This window comes from Rhinoderma darwinii, chromosome 1 (assembly GCF_050947455.1).
Source record: "Rhinoderma darwinii isolate aRhiDar2 chromosome 1, aRhiDar2.hap1, whole genome shotgun sequence".
NCBI classification, from domain to species: Eukaryota; Metazoa; Chordata; class Amphibia; order Anura; family Rhinodermatidae; genus Rhinoderma; species Rhinoderma darwinii.
Genome location: NC_134687.1, coordinates 296687551 through 296703983, shown reverse-complemented (window position 1 = coordinate 296703983; position 16433 = coordinate 296687551). Strand labels below are relative to the sequence as shown.

Below are 16433 nucleotides of genomic sequence, written 5' to 3'. Positions count from 1 at the left end.
GTATTTGTCGGACGTTGTCTGAACTAGTACGTTGAAATCTTGGCGGTTATGAATTTTTGAGGATTTTGAAGTCAAGAGCGCTGCTTAGCTATTTTCAACAGAGCGGACGCATCATACTGGTGGAGTGTAGATGGTAGCATCATTTGGCCGCTGATGAAGAATCGTTATAGCAAGCCATAGGAGAGAGCCATAAGGTATGGAGATAGCTTTACAGTGACAGTAAATTTAAGCGAGTCCAGTAGCTGTCCACGGTGTCGTTTGAGCTGCCTAGGACCGCCAATGCACAATTCTGAGCATAATCTTCATAAATGATATATACGGCCCTTTAGCCCAGTCCATAAGGATCAATTACAAGTGGAGCGTTTCTGGACTCCTCAGCAAGAGCATAGCACTGTAGTTTCAGGGAGGCCGCCATTTAGGCTGCGGCTTCAAGATGTAAACATGGGCGCAATTTTTTTTAACAAAATTTGTTGTAGCGACTGCAACAAATGTAGGTGCAGCTGGGTACCTCTCAGGAACAGGTTCACCAGTGATATGTGTCCTAATTAGCAATAGGGTGGCAGCGGGAGGCTCCTGTTCCGGTAGCCGCCTTCAATTTAGGCCCCCGGCTTCTGGTCATGGACTAGGCTGCAAGCGACTGCTTAAATGTGCAGGAGCAGTCAAGGATGTCCCTGGGTCCCTGTCGCTAGGTGTCAGAATCCTGATAGGAAGGCGGCGAGAGGCTCCGGTTCTGGCGGCCGCTGAAAATTTAGGCCGCGGCTTCAGAGCATGTAGTAGGCCACACCAGCCAGCAAGCTCACCTACGGACAATATGGGTGTCTGCCGATTCCGGACAATCCACTGATGTCCCCTGTTTATATTTAGAGGGGTTTGGGAGGGTGCAGCGGTGGAGATGGATCTGGATTCCCCAGGTTCAGCAGAGCTCCCCAGAAATGCGGCCAGTCAGTTTGATGCATAGGCCATGCCCCCCACCCAAATCCTTTTCAGGAACTGGGACTTTTCCCTGCTGATTTTCCTTTTGAGATTTTGAGGCGGGTCACACTGAGGCAGCCATCAGTTGTTGGTGAGACACAGCCAGGGAGGAAGTTTTGACAGAAGTGATAAGCTGAAAAGGAATTTCTCTGGCTGCACAAATCTATGGTTTAGCAACATAACTGACTGCTTTTTGTGCTTATTTTAATGTTCTGTCAGGAGACATTTTTGGCATGTTCTGGATGATGACGCCCCAGTTACAAAAGATTCAGAAAAAAATTGGGAGGAAAAAAGGATCATTCTAGAATTATGGAAACCTATGTCTAAATATACATTACCTGGCGAAGATAGAGTTTCAGAACATTGCTTAGATCATGTGGTGATGCCTGAGAAAGTTCAACTAACTCCTTCCCATTTTCAAATGCCTGGCACAGCTTCTCCACCCGAGTCTTTACCCCATTTACACGATATATACCCTATAAGACAATCAAGAATAGATATTACTTATCCGCAAATATGAGTGTGTTTGTCTTAGGCTACATTCACACGAGCGTGTCCCATTTACTTGTGTAAATGTTGCAGCTTATTTCTTGCATTTCATGTCTGTGTGCCATCAGTGTGCGTTGCGTATGGCATCAGTGTGCTTTGCGTGTGGCATGCGGTTTTTCACGTCCGTGCAAGCACTTCTTTTTTTTAAACATTTTTAATTCTCTGCATTTCTTTGCAACTGATGGGTGAAAGACGGACAGCACACGGATGTCATCCGTGTTTTTCACGCACCTATAGACTTCAATGGGCGACAAGGTGCGCAAAAACGCAGCAATATGACATTTAGTGAGTTTCACAAAACAGACACTCGCTGCGTGAAAGTTCATGCATTACTGAATCCCATTGAAATGCATGGGTCCGTGTGCTGTCAGTTATTTCAACGGACAGCACACGAACGTGGATTACGCTCGTCTGAATGAGCCCTTAAGAGCAACATATGGAAACACATAAATTGATATGCTAATATACAGTAACTACAGTGAAGGAACGTTTTTGACTATTAGCTAAAAATTGGAAAACTGTAATCCTCAGGTTAATCATCACCTTCATGGTTAATGCACGTGCTTCTATCTCCGAGACACACTTGTGAATAAGGAAAGGCACGTGATCTGGAGATCTCATCGCTGCCTCGGAGAAGTTCCTGCCGAACAAAAGTAATCGACCTTGCAATTTTTTGTGACCACACTGTATTGCCAGAGTTTCCAAACATTTCTTGTGACAAGCAAGGGAACACTGAGAAGAATAAAGAGAGACATGTGGAAATATTAAGAATCCAGGAAAGCAGTGAAACATGGGATGTATTACAAGTATTTATCATTTGCACTTATCCCGCATTTCTTTATGCACACATTTGAGTGGGATTTAGACACTACACGCAACTTTTCTAAGATTCCTCTATTGATGAGGTAATAAAAGGGATGTGTCAACTGTGGACAACCCCTTTTTATTGAGCAGGTCCTCTGCCTACTAGATGAGCACGAGGGGGTCCACCCATAATCAGCTGTTATTGCTGGCGGAACTGCTTGGCAAGTGAATGCAGTGAACGTAAAGCATTACACAGTGCTTATTGAAACCAATGGGTGCCTGTGTAATGCATGGACAGCAGTCGTCCTCCAGAGAGACCGAGATACTTTTTGAACGGACACTCTGTTCTGGCCAATAGAGGGAGGGACAAGGGACAACACCTTTAATGTTCATTCCCTCATCAGCTCTGTACTGCTCACCTAAATGGAGAAATGTTCTTATCCCATGTTTAAAGAGGCTCTGTCACCAGATTTTGCAACCCCTATCTGCTATTGCAGCAGATCGGCGCTGCAATGTAGATTACAGTAACGTTTTTATTTTTAAAAAACGAGCATTTTTGGCCAAGTTATGACCATTTTTGTATTTATGCAAATGAGGCTTGCAAAAGTACAACTGGGCGTGTTTAAAAGTAAAAGTACAACTGGGCATGTATTATGTGCGTACATCGGGGCGTTTTTACTTCTTTTACTAGCTGGGCGTTCTGACGAGAAGTATCATCCACTTCTCTTCAGAACGCCCAGCTTCTGGCAGATCACGCTGTGACGTCACTTCCCCAGGTCCTGTATCGTGTCAGACGAGCGAGGACACATCGGCACCAGAGGCTACAGTTGATTCTGCAGCAGCATCAGCGTTTGCAGGTAAGTAGCTACATTGACTTACCTGCAAACGCCGATGCTGCTGCAGAATCAACTGAAGCCTCTGGTGCCGATGTGTCCTCGCTCGTCCGACACGATGCAGGACCTGTGAGTGACGTCACAGCGTGATCTCTCGAGAACACGCTGTGTGTCTGTGCACTGCCAGAAGCTGGGCGTTCTGAAGAGAAGTGGATGATACTTCTCGTCAGAACGCCCAGCTAGTAAAAGAAGTAAAAACGCCCCGATGTACGCACATAATACACGCCCAGTTGTACTTTTGCAAGCCTCATTTGCATAAATACAAAAATGGTCATAACTTGGCCAAAAATGCTCGTTTTTTAAAAATAAAAACGTTACTGTAATCTACATTGCAGCGCCTATCTGCTGCAATAGCAGATAGGGGTTGCAAAATCTGGTGACAGAGCCTCTTTAAACTTATCACCTCTCTCACCTCCTCACATTCAGCTCCTTGGAAGTACACATAACTGTTACACTCCCGGCATTTGCTTGGTGTCCGCAATTTACGTAGCCTGTGAGTCCGAGCTGCCCGAGACAAGCCAACATTACGGAATGGACCACTGGAGTGCGGGACCTCCAAGGAAGAAGGCAGTCCATTAATGTCTAGAAAAGAAAAAAAAAGTAGCAACAAAATATTATTATATATTTCTTGTTAACCCCTTAGTAACCAGCCAATTTTAGGCCCTAATGACCAAGCTATTTTATTCGATTTTCTAGTCGCATTCAAAGAGCTATAACTTTTTTATTTTTCCGTCGACATAGCTGTATGAGAACTTGTTTTTTGCGGGATACATATAATTTTTTATTAACTTTTTTTGGGGGGGGATTAGAAAAAAACCCTGAAATTCCACCATTGTTCTATGCGTTTTAAATTGACGCCGTTCACTGTGTGGCGTAAATAACACGTTACCTTTATTCTATGGGTCAATACGATTACGACGATACCACATATGTAGAGGTTTTTTATGGTTTACGACTTTTGCACAATAAAAACATTTTTGAACTAAAATTATTTGTTTTTGCATCCTCAATAGTGATTTTTTGGGCTTGTTTTTTGCGGGTCGAGATGTAGTTTTGATTGGTACTGTTTTGGGGTACATGGGACTTATTGATTAATTTGTATTATGACTTTTTTGGGGGGCAATGGAAAAAATAGCAATTTCGCCATTGTTTTTTGCGTTTTATTTTTTATAGTGTTCACCTTGCGGTTTAAATTACATATTAACCATATATGTGTACTTTTATTTATTTTTTTACACTTTTACTAAATAAAACCACTTTTTATGAAAAAAAATGGTTTTATTTATTATTTTACTGTCATTTTTATTAATAATCTTTATTTCACATTAATTACCTATTTTATTAGTCCCACTAGGGGACTTTACTATGTGATTTTCAGATCGCTGCTATAATGCTTTGGTATACTTAGTATACCAGAGCATTATTGCCTGTCAGTGTAAATCTGACAGGCAATCTATTAGGACATGCCTCCAACACGTCCTAATAGGCATATGCCCAGGGCAGACCTGGGGGCCTTTATCAGGCCCCCGGCTGCCATGACACCCCATCGGAGACCCGCGATTGCAGTTGCGGGCCGCCGATGGGTGACAGAGGGAGCTCACTCCCTCTGTAAACAAGTTAAATGCCGCGGTCGCTATTGACGGCAGCATTTAACGGGTTAAACGACCGCACTCAAAGTAAACTTCAATTGCGGGCGTTGGAGCAGGAGCCCAGCTGTCAGACAGCAGAGCCCCGGCTCCAGCCTGCACGGGACACCCGTGCAGGACTTAAACTGGGCCGCCGTGAAAAGGCGACGGCCTAGCCTAAGGCCCCTTAGTGACTGCCGTGAAAAGGCGTATTGGTGGTCACTAAGGGGTTAAAGCCCATATTTAATTGACTGCCAATTCTTTTCATTTTGAAGCTAAATTTGGAATTCTTGCATTTCCTATTACAAATGAGCAGGGCATACTGGCAGCTCAAATGACAGTTAAAGGGAATGTATGACCTATATTTTGGTACATAGGTGTTACCGTTCATTGTAATCCTGCCTGCGATGATAATGAGATTACTGCTGAGAAGTGATCTTTACAGAACAGGAAGTGTCAGGATTTATTTTAATTTTTTAAATATAGTTAATGACATTGAAAATTAGAAAATACATCAACAAAATTCTTACAAAATATGTTTAACATAAAAACTTGATTTAAACAATAAGTTATTTTCTGATGATATATTCCCTTTAAGCTGCATTTGGACAGACTGTTAATCGTAATATATATTATTTTGCTGTCGTATAAAGATTGCTAAGATGTCCATTTACACTTTATGAGCATTCTAAAACATTTGAATGATTGTTATGATTAAGAAACCATCAGAATGCCCACACTACTTTCTATTTGCTTTGGTAACCAATCATTAGACAAAGACCCAGGACAATAATACATTTTCAAGCAGCAATGATTCTATTATCAATTTTTTCACAGTTACAAATCATTAATACCCATGTACCTGGGAAAATTCTCATTAGACACCTTGGTATTCATAATTGCAAACAGTCCGATTTTTTCAGGACTGTCCTGTGAACCGATGCACATAAGATACATGACTTAAGTGAATTTGCTTGTTTTTAAAAAAAAAAAAAAAAAGAAGTGTCATACTTTTAGGGGTGTTCCAATGCAGAACCGGGGCAGGGCTTAAAATGTCCTGTGATTTGGAATTTACAGGTTAATAAGTAGGCATATCTTATCATAATTGTTTGTCTAAATCTAGGGTTCAGGGTACTAGCAATGGCGGATCATCATAGGGCGTTTTGGGTGGACGCCCGAGGCTCCCGGGGGGCCCATGGCTGCCCAAAGTACAATGTTGTTTTGTCGCCTTTTTGCCGCGAATCATGGCAAAAACCGCGATGAAACGGCATTGTATATGTCCTGAAAAAGGACCTTTAGACATAAGGTCACATGACCTCATCTCTGAAGTTCTTACTACTGTTTAGAGACCTGCTGGTCACATGATCGCAGGTCCATGAGCAGCAGCAAGACTCCACAGAGAAGACTGAGGTGAGCTGCTATGTAAGTATAATGGGATGGATTTGTTTAAGCGGGTCTGGTTTGGGGATAGTATTTAGGGGTCTGGTCTGTATTTAGGAGGTTTGGTGTCTGTAGTAGTTTAAGGGGTCTGTATCAGTTTAAGGGGTTTAGGGTCTATATTTAGGGGTCTGTGTAAGGGGACTGGGGGTCTGTACTTAGGGGGTCTGTATTTAGGGGGTCAGATCTGGGGTCTGTATTAGTTTATGGGGTCTATTTAGGGGGCCTGTTCTACGGTCTGTATTATCATTATTAGTGTAGGGGGTCAGGTAGGGGGTCTGTATTTAAGGGTCTGGGGTCTGTATTTGTTTATGGGGTCTGTATTAGTATAGGGGTCTTTATTTAGGGGTCTGTATTAGTTTAGGGGGTCTGGTCTGGGGTCTGTATTAAGGGAGTCAGGTCTGGGGTCATTATTAGTGTAGGGGGTCAGGTCTGGGGTCTGGTCTGAGGTATGTATTTAGGCTGCGTGTACTGGGGTCTGTATTTGTTTAGTGGGGTCTGGTCTGGGGACTGCAATAGTTTAGAAGGTCTGGTAGTCTGTATATATTCTTTGATCTAGTTTGGGGTCCAAATTTATTAGTCTGAGTAAAAGGGGTTGTCCAGGCACATCGATGGGTCATCAGTATAAAAAGCGGTCCATGCCCGGACAACCCCTTTAATGTATGGTCCTGGGCCTTGGTGTCTAAATTTGTGTGTTTCTATAGAGGCTAGAAATGGCTGCAGAAGTGATGGGCAAAGATGTCTCATCAGGAGAAGTCGCCATAACGGTCTGTATTAGATGGAGAAGAAAAGAAAACGACTCCCATCAGAGAAGACATCATTTGTGAGTCACTGGATCTATAGGGGATCTGTCCCCTCTCCTGACATGTCTGCTGTAGGAAATCCTTGTATTCTGCATATCTTTGTGTACACAGGACTAATAGACAAATGCGTGTTACCATTCCCATTGTCAAGAGGATGTGTCCCAACACAGTGTGATACTATCAGCGATGGTTGGAGACTGTCAGTATGTAGGGACACAGCCCTTTGACAAGAGGAATCGTAACAACCATTTGTCAATGCTCACACAAAAAGGTGATGTTCACTATAGATACAGCAGAGCGGCGGTGGGGAAGGGGGGCCCAAGTTTGTGGAACAGCCCAGGGCCTATGGTCTACTTAATCTGCCACTGGGTACTAGGATGCAGTTTTGACAGTGAAGAGCAGCTAAACAGCTATTTCTAGCAGCAACACATATGAATTCAAAGGTGACAACCAATATGGCTGCACTTCATGTTGTCACTGTTGCAAAAATGCCTGCCGCAATGAAACAGAAAAGTGCAAATACCTCTAAGTAAAGCAAATGTTTACTACATTTTTGGCGGCTGTTCTAAAATAAGTAAGTAACTAAAATTAGGCAATTTGTACACTTTGGATGAAAACCTTTAATTATTATTCAATACTTTTCAACGGATATTCATAATTTTACTATTAAAAGAAGTATGTACAGACTGTAAGCTAGGAAAGGTGTTCAAATGATATTGAACAGTGCACGGCTACCATGCATAAATCACATTCATTCCTTATAGAAACAGCATGAAATGTACGTAATTGTTTGTATGAAATCACTGGGGAATCTAATTTACAGTTTACAGGCTCATAAGTGTTGACAACCTTGCTCTAGTGAAGCCAGCCGTTTGTTATCATCTCCTGTGGGTGAAATGGGTTGGATCAGCTTTTCTGGGAAACCTTTACAAATAAAACACAAACGTCACTTGACAAAAACATTTTTTTGTGGTGGAACGGATTGTATGAAATAGTTGTATGTCTATATAACTTGATTATATTTTAGGATATGCTTTGGTGTAATTGTTCAGTACCTGCTGATTCCTTGCTTCCAGTCAGATCTTCTTCAGTCAGATAACTAGGCCACGACTTATGCACTTGATGGCCTTTGCCTCCTAATAAAATAATAAATTGTTCAAATTAATTCACTTAAATAGGCAATGCACTTTGAAAAAACTTTGCATATATCAATAGTGGAAAACACTGAGAACAAAGGAGTCATAAACTATTGGAATAAATTTGCCAATGGCATAGAAAAATAAACTTTATTAGGACAGTACAAATTACATACAATTTAAAATTAGACTACAAAATCCAAGACCTGTACACCTCCCAAGTGGCATAAACGAACACAGAGGAAACACCTCTTATAAATGCAGCTCCGGGAAGAAGAAGGTCGTTATACCAAGTAAGCTAGGGCTCAAGCAACACATTATCAATTCAATGTGATTGAATATCAATAAAGGCAAAACAAAGCCAGAATATAAGATGTAAATGAAAGTATCATACATTCATCCAGACTCATAGTAGCATTGTAAGTAAATGGTTATATGCTGGACTCAAAAAAAATGACAACAAATTGTTTACATAAGCCCACATCAAGCAAGACATATCTTCCCAGCAAGTAAAGCCACAAGAGGAAAGGCAGGTAGAAAAGGTATAAGGTACAACCTATAGTGCTACTAACCCATATAGTTCCTGTAGTTCAGTGACTTCCCGAGTACGGAGGGGTTAGTAGCACTATAGGTTGTACCTTATACCTTTTCTACCTGCCTTTCCTCTTGTGGCTTTACTTGCTGGGAAGATATGTCTTGCTTGATGTGGGCTTATGTAAACAATTCGTTGTCATTTTTTTTGAGTCCAGCATATAACCATTTACTTACAATGCTACTATGAGTCTGGATGAATGTATGATACTTTCATTTACATCTTATATTCTGGCTTTGTTTTGCCTTTATTGATATTCAATCACATTGAATTTATAATTTGTTGCTTGAGCCCTAGCTTATCTGGTATAACGACCTTCTTCTTCCCGGAGCTGCATTTATAAGAGGTGTTTCCTCTGTGTTCGTTTATGCCACTTGGGAGGTGTACAGGTCTTGGATTTTGTAGTCTAATTTTAAATTGTATGTAATTTGTACTGTCCTAATAAAGTTTATTTTTCTATGCCATTGGCAAATTTATTCCAATAGTTTATGACTCCTTTGTTCTCAGTGTTTTCCATAGTTAGTTTGGAGTTTCTATTTCCACAGTAGGGAGGCCTGAATCCGCACTTGCTGGTGGTCTAACCCTGATAACTACTTCCCTGTTGAGACATATGTTGATATATATCAATAGTGTAAGCAAATATAAGAAACTGTAATATATCTTATTAAATGAAAAATGCCTCTTTTTCCACTTATCGTGCTCCTTCCCCCCTCCTCCTAACTACTCACTCTGAATTTACTGCATTATCTGTCTCCTTAAGACGAATCAGCTCAATGAGGGATTAAGTTACAGCTGCCTATAGAAGACTATGGAGAGCGGCGGGGGAAGGAGGGTGCAGTAGCAGAGCGAGAAACAGGCAGAGAAAAACACACAGTTGTTGTAGCAACTTCCTAGTAAGTGTTATATCTCAACACAGTGCTGGATTCACAGCTACACTGTATAACTGTATAATGTCCTCCATGCTGCTGCTCACTAATAGTTAGAGATAGGAGATCAGGATTCTCCTTCTCTATGTCTGCTGTGTATAGAAGACATGATCGCAGTCAGGCTCCACCCACTAGCCCAGAGAAAACTGAGAATTAGAGAGAGAGCCAGCGAAAGAAGAAAATTGATAAATAATGCCATATACAAGTCATATAATGGCCAGAAATAGCATTATTCTTAATGTAAACGCGACAGCTTATTCTGAAAAGTCACCTGAGACGACAGGTACTCTTTAAAGTCACATTAAATCATACATTTATACTCATGAATATATAAAAGATGTGCGAATACAGCAGCACTTCTATAGACAAAGGCAAATTATCTGTCCAATTGTTTAAAAGACAAATTACCTTCTTTAAAATTAAAAAAAATTCTGAAGCAAAACATTTATTGCCTTTTTGTGGATAGGCCATCAATATTTTAGCAGTAGGGGTCTGACCCCTCTGAGACCCCCGGCGATCATCTGAACGAAGGGGTAGTGCGGCTGTGTCTGGTACTGCAGCTCAGCTCACATGTTCTCCTGTGCCTGGATGACGGAGCTGCGGTGCCCACTGGAGCACTATGGCCACTTTGCTCTAATGAACAGCGAGGGTCCTGAAGGTTGGACCCCTTTGATCAAACATTGATAGTCTATCCTAAAGATAGTCCATCAATGTATATTCCCAGGAAACCCTCTTAACAGTTTAATATGAACCCTTTTTAACAGTTCATATTAAATTCAAGGCGTGCGCCTTTTAAAAAATTTAGCAAAAAGCTGCCAGTCTTAGGAAATGTGGGTCAAAGGCTGTAATCCAGCCATTCTTCCATACATCCTAGTCTCGCAGTATTACACCAAGGTATTCACTGGCTTGTTTGACACATGGTCACCTAACAGAATGTATTATTAGATCCAAAAATCAGTAATAACATATGGTCAATTGGGCGTTCTTGGGATTCACTCCAAAATTAAAGGTGGTCCGTTATACAGACAAATCTATACTGTGAAACACATAGGCTCAACTATAGTTAAAAACATGAAAAAAAACACTGTCAGTGTAAAAAAGTCCTGGTGTTGGCCTCGACCCTTTAAATTAATTTAAATCTTTAAAAGCGTAAAATGTGATTTAAAGGCTTTGCACACCGTTGAAATTGTTTTATTTTTTTTTTAAATAAAAATGTGCATCAGTGTGTTTGGTGCAACTTGCTGATTACATTTTATTAAAAATTATTTTTACTTTTTGCGATACAGCTGCTTTGTATCCTGTATACAGAGCAGCTGTATCTAGCACGCTGAGACCTGTATCCGTCAGGTCAGCGGCACTTACAGGTTCAGTGTCAGCGGTGACGGCTCTATCCTGCGTGTCAGAGACACGCAAGACCCGCTGTCCCTTAACCCGTCAGTCCTGCGGACCTGACGGATACAGGTTTTAGCGCTAGATACAGCTGCTCAGTATACAGGATACAAAGAAGCTTTATCACAAAAAGTAAAAATTCTTTTTAATAAAATGTAATTATAAAGTTGCACCAAACACACTGATACATATTTTTATTTAAAAAAAAAAACAACAAAAAACAAGTTTTTAAAGGTGTACATAGCCTTTAAGAATGAATGGTTGTAAAGTTTCAACAGCTGTATTTGTGTGACACTGCACATTTTAGGTCTTTTTTTCAGGCATAGTATTTATGAACTATACAATGCCTATTAAACAGTATCTAACTTCTTGCTTTGTTTCATGTATTATTATATAATAATACTAATTGTCTCTTTGTCTCCCATACAGCTGCAAATGTGGTAAATAGTTATTATTATTGTTTGTTTAATAACTGCAAAGAATTTGACTATGTGGAGCCTATGTCATTCTACTGTGACTACATTTTAATACAAAATGAAATACAAAGGGGGTGTGATTTACAGCACAGCACAGCGAGATCTCGCTGTGAATGACAGTTTACAGCGTAATCTCGCGAGACTACGACTGCTGTGTTGTAAATCACAGAGACGCTACAGAAGTGGTCAGGAGAATGAATACACGTCACGTCCTGGCTGGAGGTAATGTATATTCATTGTCATGACACATGAGTAGCGTTTTAGTCTGTTTATGTGACTGCAAATAGCGATATAGATATATCGCTATCTGCAGTGTAAATGAATGGAGAGAAGTGTATGACGCTGATTGGTCAGCGTCATACACTCCTCTGTACAATGCCCACTTGGCCATATAGTAAAACACGCCCAGTTGTCCATTGAGAAACTCATTAGCATAAAGCTAATATAGGTCATAACTAAAAAATGATAGTTTTTCTAAATAAAAAAAACACTGCTGTAATCTACATTACAGCGCCGATCATATCATGTACAATATAGGCCACTTATAATCAGGTGACAAAGCCTCTTTAACATTAGGTCAGCCTGCTCATTTAAAATAAATTTCTCACCTCTCCTCTCTACAGTCTGTTCCTCTCCTGTAAAGTCTTTATTTTCTGCAGATGGAAAATCCTTTGAGCTCAAACTTGACTTTCGGTTTCGAATGCATGGTGACCTAGACACACAAAAATAGTTTTAGAAAAAATGCTGACATTTACATATTTATCTGGAACCAAAATGGTGAAATAATGTGCAGTAAGAGAAGAAACTATAGAATATCATACACTGATAACTGTGGTGTGTATGGCTGGAAGTCGTAGGAAACTTCATGCTCTGCTCCAGCTCCAAGTTGTCTAACATACGATGCATACTGTTGTCCTAGGTCATACAGTTTACTACTCTCGCATAATGTCTGGAACCCAACTGGTAACGGTGCTGTTTCCATGTGCATGCTCTGATAATAGGAGATAGTCGCCTGGAGAGATACAGGACACTTGAGTTAGTGGAATATCCATAAAAATAATGATCTAGCTATAGTAGAAAGTACAAACAGGAGGCCTGTGTAGTAACTAGTGCATATTACTATGAATGAGTTCAGAGTGCTAGAGTTCTATTGCGGTAAAGAGAAATAAATATTTGTGAGTTTTCCGTACCGAGCGCAAGATTTGGTCGGTCTGTTTGATCATTTCTTGCAGTTGCCGAAGAACATTTACTTTTACATCTTCTAGTTCCTGTTTCTGTGTCTTGGCATCTGCTATACATGTCCGATAAGTTGCCATTGCTTCCTCAGCCTGTAAGGAAAAAAAATGGAGTGTTTTTCAAGTTAAAGGGTCTTAGTATAGTATCCAGTATTAAGATCTACTCTGGTGTTGAATAATTTGTAACCTGGACACCATGCTATACCATGCAATTTCATAGAACCGACTACACAGGACTCTTCAGCTCCTTTTGTTACCTTTATCCCATACTTACCCTGTTCTTTGCTTCTTCCTCAGCTCTTCTTTTCTTGTCAATGGATTTGGTTGCAATGTGACTCTGCTCCTCTTCAGCACGTGCTGCGTTGTACTGCGCTTTCTCATGCTCTTCACCGCGCTGCATGTATGTCTGCTTTGCTTTCCGCAAGTTGGTTTCTGCCTCCAACTAAGGAGTTAAAAAAAAAAACATCAGAAATGTTGTAAACAGTGTTTGACAAAGATATCAAACACCAACTGACAGATTTTATATATATATATATATATATATATATATATATATATATATATATATAGTTGGCAGAGAAATATCCCTACCAATTTGCGTTGGGCTCTCTGCCACTGCTCTTTCAACTCCTTTCTACGTTTCTCATGTTCCGAACGCCGCATGTTCACTGGCTTTGGAGAGAGTAGAATATTTTATGTGTAAATTATATAATTTATAGTAATATGAGCGCAAGAGTTTTTTAATGGAGTTATTACTTTTTTATTACTTCAATTATATACCTGCAGAAAAGTTTGCTGCTGCAATGTGAATGCTGTGTGTAGAACACCATGTGCATGGTCCTGATCCTGCTCCAAAGCTACAGAATAGATGGACTGGAAAGGCATGTATGGCTGAGAAAAAAAGCAAATATTGTAACCATGGAAAGAGGAACACAGATTTTGGATATGGGTCTTTCATCATATTGGTTGTAAGGCAACCAATTTGTCAGTTCTATTTTTCAGGTTTAGTGTCATGAGTTCACAATTATAGTAGACATGCTTATGAAATAAAGGTTTTTAATTTAGTTTATTAGGCCAGTGTTTGAGTGGGTTAAAAAAAAAGTGACATCATGTTTTCTGCCTCAGATTAAGGCCTGATTCACACGAACGCTGCGCATTTCGGACGTGAAAAACTGGAGTTTTTCACGTCCCAGGTGCATCCGTGCTCAGTGCTGCGGGATGAGATGTCACGCATCCCCCATAGTTGAGAGTCTTTGGAGGGATGCGTGATGATGTCCTATTTTCCCACAGACTCTTCACACGGTCCGTTGAAACAACGGCTGTGTGAACGACCACATTTAATAACGTAGGTCCGTGGGACGGCCGCTGTTTCAACGGCCGTCCCACGGACGTTTAACGCGTTCGTGTGAATCAGGCCTAAAGCAGATCTCACTTCCCTTCTGCGCTCCTCCAGCATACAAGGTGTATTAAAGGATACAAAAGGAAACATGAGTAAAAGCCTTCCTTAGAAAAATAATTTATAATAGGTGTAGAAATGAGCGATTTTATCCACCTGATTTGATGACCTGCAATCTCATAGAATACTATAGATCAGGGGTGCACAACCTTTTCTGGTTTAAGGGCCACAGTATCAGATTGTATCACTCCCAAGGGCCACAATACAACTTAAAGAGGTATCTCCATCTGGGACATTTATGGCATATCAACAGTATATGCCATAAATGTCTGACAGGTGGGGGTTCTACTTTGGGACTCTCACCTTTCCAGAAAACCGAAAACCATCTGAGACTGTCATACACTATAAAGGAAAGAGTAGCATGCATGGGCAGCCACCTCATCTCCTCCCTGAAGTGGCAAACGGGATCAGGGAACATTTGGACTATTGTAAAACCACTCCAAATAAGACTTCTCTATACACTGTAATATTTTAGGTTCGATAATAATATACATCTCATACCTCTTGAGACAGGGCCACTTTTGATGTGTTAACCAGTTTCTGGAGCCCCTTGGCATATTCCATCTCTACGGTAAACAAGAGACATACAAATTTCAGCAGATGGAAAAACAAATAAGGATGACAACACTGTTACAGGTATTAAGAACTATATTGTGAACCTGAGGAAATACCAGTGTTTAAATAAAGGAAGAGTCAGACAAATGACAAAACACAAAGACATGGTAGAGGAGACTGCACGGAAAAGATGAGTTGTGAAGCAAGAAAAGGTGAGGGAATGGCGGCGCTCCTCCGAGACTATATAGGAGTGGTGAAGTCTAGATATCTAGACTGCAGGGAAAAGAGACCTTTAAACTGGATTTCACACACATCGTCTTATCGCATCTTTAGTGGCCCTTTTTCACTGCATTCTTTAGCATTCTTTGTTTGCCCAAAAATGCTACGGCCAGATGTTACTTCTAAGTCTTTCGTAAAATATGAGAAAGCTTACACAACGTTTTGGTTTGTGGTTTTTAAAGAGGCTCTGTCACCAGATTTTGCAACCCCTATCTGCTATTGCAGCAGATAGGCGCTGCAATGTAGATTACAGTAACGTTTTTATTTTTAAAAAACGAGCATTTTTGGCCAAGTTATGACCATTTTTGTAGTTATGCAAATGAGGCTTGCAAAAGTCCAAGTGGGTGTGTTTAAAAGTAAAAGTCCAAGTGGGCGTGTATTAGGTGCGTACATCGGGGCGTTTTTAATACTTTTACTAGCTGGGCGCTCTGATGAGAAGTATCATCCACTTCTCTTCACAACGCCCAGCTTCTGGCAGTGCAGACACAGCCGTGTTCTCGAGAGATCACGCTGTGACGTCACTCACAGGTCCTGCATCGTGTCAGACGAGCGAGGACACCGGCACCAGAGGCTACATTTGATTCTGCAGCAGCATCAGCGTTTGCAGGTAAGTAGCTACATCGACTTACCTGCTAACGCCGATACTGCTGCAGAATCAACTGAAGCCTCTGGTGCCGGTGTCCTCGCTCGTCTGACACGATGCAGGACCTGTGAGTGACGTCACAGCGTGATCTCTTGAGAACACGGCTGTGTCTGCACTGCCAGAAGCTGGGCGTTCTGAAGAGAAGTGGATGATACTTCTCATCAGAGCGCCCAGCTAGTAAAAGTATTAAAAACGCCCCGATGTACGCACCTAATACACGCCCACTTGGACTTTTACTTTTAAACACACCCACTTGGACTTTTGCAAGCCTCATTTGCATAACTACAAAAATGGTCATAACTTGGCCAAAAATGCTCGTTTTTTAAAAATAAAAACATTACTGTAATCTACATTGCAGCGCCTATCTGCTGCAATAGCAGATAGGGGTTGCAAAATCTGGTGACAGAGCCTCTTTAAGTGTTTTTAGCATATCAAAACACAGCATGCTCTATGCGTGGCGTTTTTCCATAGGCTTTTGTATATGACTTCAAGAACACCATATACAAAATGTAGGCCTTAAAGCGTCCTTACAAGTAGCACGGAACACATATTCTTTCACCTGGTCAGCATCTATATTCCACAATGAACACACGAGAGACAGTTTTACACAGAACAATTTGTCATTTTTCTATGATCTGTAGAGTAGAGCATATGGTGATAGTC

At 40.9% G+C, this 16433-nt stretch overlaps 1 protein-coding gene across 1 annotated transcript in view; it reads right to left on the bottom strand.

Moving 5' to 3' along the window:
- ARHGAP45 (Rho GTPase activating protein 45) overlaps positions 1–16433 on the bottom strand; it is a 115995-nt gene that overhangs the window by 38531 nt on the left and 61031 nt on the right. Inside the window, exons 8-19 of the mRNA XM_075851019.1 lie at positions 14795–14859; positions 13618–13728; positions 13429–13509; positions 13112–13279; positions 12793–12930; positions 12424–12614; positions 12211–12314; positions 8139–8219; positions 7933–8007; positions 3631–3800; positions 2065–2253; positions 1311–1448 (exon numbers count right to left, since the gene is read on the bottom strand). Of these exons, the coding sequence (XP_075707134.1) occupies positions 1311–1448; positions 2065–2253; positions 3631–3800; positions 7933–8007; positions 8139–8219; positions 12211–12314; positions 12424–12614; positions 12793–12930; positions 13112–13279; positions 13429–13509; positions 13618–13728; positions 14795–14859 (1511 nt within the window). The remainder of the gene's footprint in view (positions 1–1310; positions 1449–2064; positions 2254–3630; positions 3801–7932; positions 8008–8138; positions 8220–12210; positions 12315–12423; positions 12615–12792; positions 12931–13111; positions 13280–13428; positions 13510–13617; positions 13729–14794; positions 14860–16433) is intronic.